The following is a 2,311-nucleotide window of genomic DNA, read 5'->3' on the forward strand; positions in this document are numbered from 1 at the left end:
GATAAGGAAATTACATGTTTAAAAAAACTTACATTTGTTCAGAAGCTGTGGTCTGACCCAGTGTTCTTCATTCTGATCCAGACTGAGAAAACAAAAGCAGGAAAAAGAATAAAAAATTGATCGTTCCAAACCTCAAATGATAGATGTTGGGAATCAATATAAAAAATAGAAATCCAAAGTGAATATCTACCCCTCTCATCTTTGTATTAGTATTTTAAATTGTTTGTTTTTAATGACAAATAACATTTTAAAGCACAAGCAATGGGTTGTTTAAATTCAGGCATTTTTTGTTTATGTTTAAATCCAAAACAACGAAAGGAAATTACTTCAGTTTTACCCTTTTCACTTACATTCCCAGCATTAAGAAAAGAAAAAACAGAAAACAATTAACAAAAATATTAAACCATTTTTTTCCCAGTTTGATTTAATTATTTTTGAAAAATGCTTTTTGAAGTTGGGTTTTGAATCAGTAATATATAAATAAACTGAATTAATGTGTAAATGTCAGATGGTATTTTAGAGGTTTTTTATCACTATGTTATTTTGTGCAATAGTATTTTAAGCAGTGTTTATTTATAGTAACACCACTATTAGTGTAAAGAATACAGAAAACCAACTCGAGTATTTCCAGTCTGCATTTTGGGTCCTTCAGTCTCTCAAGGAGCACCATCATTCCAGACTCTCCAGGGTGGTTATAGCTGAGGTCCAGCTCTCTTAGATGGGAAGGGTTGGACTTCAGAGCTGAAGCCAAAGAAGCACATCCCTCCGCTGTGATCCCACAGCATGCCAGTCTGTAGAAAAGAAAAGGCAAACACAAAAAAAAAAAAACAGATTAAATTGCTTGCAAGCTACTTCTAGAATGTCTCTGGGAATCAAAGGCATCTGCATGCCAGCAATGAAACCCTCTCATTAAGACTTTACTGCAATATCATCAAGATACCTCCTAGGATGATGGTAGTCAAAAAGTATGTACCACCCACAGTGCCACTTATTCATTAATTAATAGTTCAACTACATGGAAAAAACACAGTAATTTTAACATCTTATCCAATAGCTGCTGATCTATCTAAAAATATCACATCTGCAATATTAGTCTGAAGTATTTGTAAACTTTGTTCATGTCTTACCCGCTAATACTGGAAGCAAATTGACAGTGATTGGCCATGTTAAGGTTTGGCCACACTTCATTAGGATGCCTTCTCTATAACCTTGGATGCACTGCATCTATCCTCCTACCTGAGTGATCAGGTGAACGCTCAGCTCCTCTTTTCACTCTAATGTTCAAAACATGTGGTTGCAATCAGATCAAAATTTCTAAATAAATTAACCCACACTAGAAGTGTCTGTTCACCTGGTTTAATAATTTGTTTTTTAGGAAAAAAGTTTGCATTATAAATTGACGATGAGGAGTACTGAGGTCTGTATCACTTTGGGTTGGGCAATCCTGTCCAACAATATTTAATTTCTTTTATTACTATGACAGACGGTGAATCCGTTTGCCAAGTGAAGTTTTTTTTAGTAGGATTCCACCAAAGGAGTCAATGAGGACCTGCTTTAATGCACATGGGACAGAACCTCTTTCACCACCCAATGTCATCCATCCTGTTATCTACCTGCACAAATTGCATCAAATGTTCATCAGAAAAAGAAAGTTATCAGTAAGTTGGTCTTAGCTCAACAAAACTACCTCAGGGAAACTTTAAAGCTGAACTGATTGTGTTTTTAGGAAGTTTCTTGCAGAGATAGTGATATAAGATGGTGAATTGATGTTACACAGTAATCGCTCAATCTCTCCAACCCACTCTAAAGTAAGGGTGTGCAAAATAATCGTCATGACGATGCTTCGCGATTCTAATTTTTGTGATCTACTGCATCGATTCCTGAAGGCAAGAATCGATCATAAAAAAAAAATGAACAAATAAAATACATGTTGGTTGGCGCACATCAGCCAAATCAAGTGGAATACAACTTCCAGTCCAGCAGATGTTGCTGCGGATGTGTAGACGCCCGCTGCTTTGTGTCACAAGCATGTCCGGCCATGGGATACTGTGACGAGTCATATGAAATAAAACATGGAGGACACTATGAAAATCCATCACATTTCAAGTCAGATGTTTGGATTTATTTTGGCTTTAAAAACAAAAAAGGTAAAAATGAAATTGATATGATGCACGTAATTTGCAAAAGGGGAAATATACATTTGAATGTTTTCGTTTCTTTGGTTTAAAGGACCACTGAGGCCATGTAAACGGCACTGATTATCCTTATTTTTTTATTTAAACTTTAATGAATCCTAAGATCTTTTTGTCAG

General features: G+C 35.4%; 1 protein-coding gene across 1 annotated transcript in view; it reads right to left on the minus strand.

Moving 5' to 3' along the window:
* Positions 1 to 2,311, minus strand: part of LOC107100756 (E3 ubiquitin-protein ligase TRIM11-like) — a 12,415-nt gene that overhangs the window by 7,058 nt on the left and 3,046 nt on the right. The window contains exons 4-5 of the mRNA XM_015399383.1: positions 618 to 791; positions 33 to 82 (exon numbers count right to left, since the gene is read on the minus strand). Coding sequence (XP_015254869.1) covers positions 33 to 82; positions 618 to 791 — 224 coding nt within the window. The remainder of the gene's footprint in view (positions 1 to 32; positions 83 to 617; positions 792 to 2,311) is intronic.

The sequence above is a fragment of the Cyprinodon variegatus genome, unplaced genomic scaffold, assembly GCF_000732505.1.
Source record: "Cyprinodon variegatus isolate N-32 unplaced genomic scaffold, C_variegatus-1.0 Scaffold1006, whole genome shotgun sequence".
Lineage (NCBI taxonomy): Eukaryota > Metazoa > Chordata > Actinopteri > Cyprinodontiformes > Cyprinodontidae > Cyprinodon > Cyprinodon variegatus.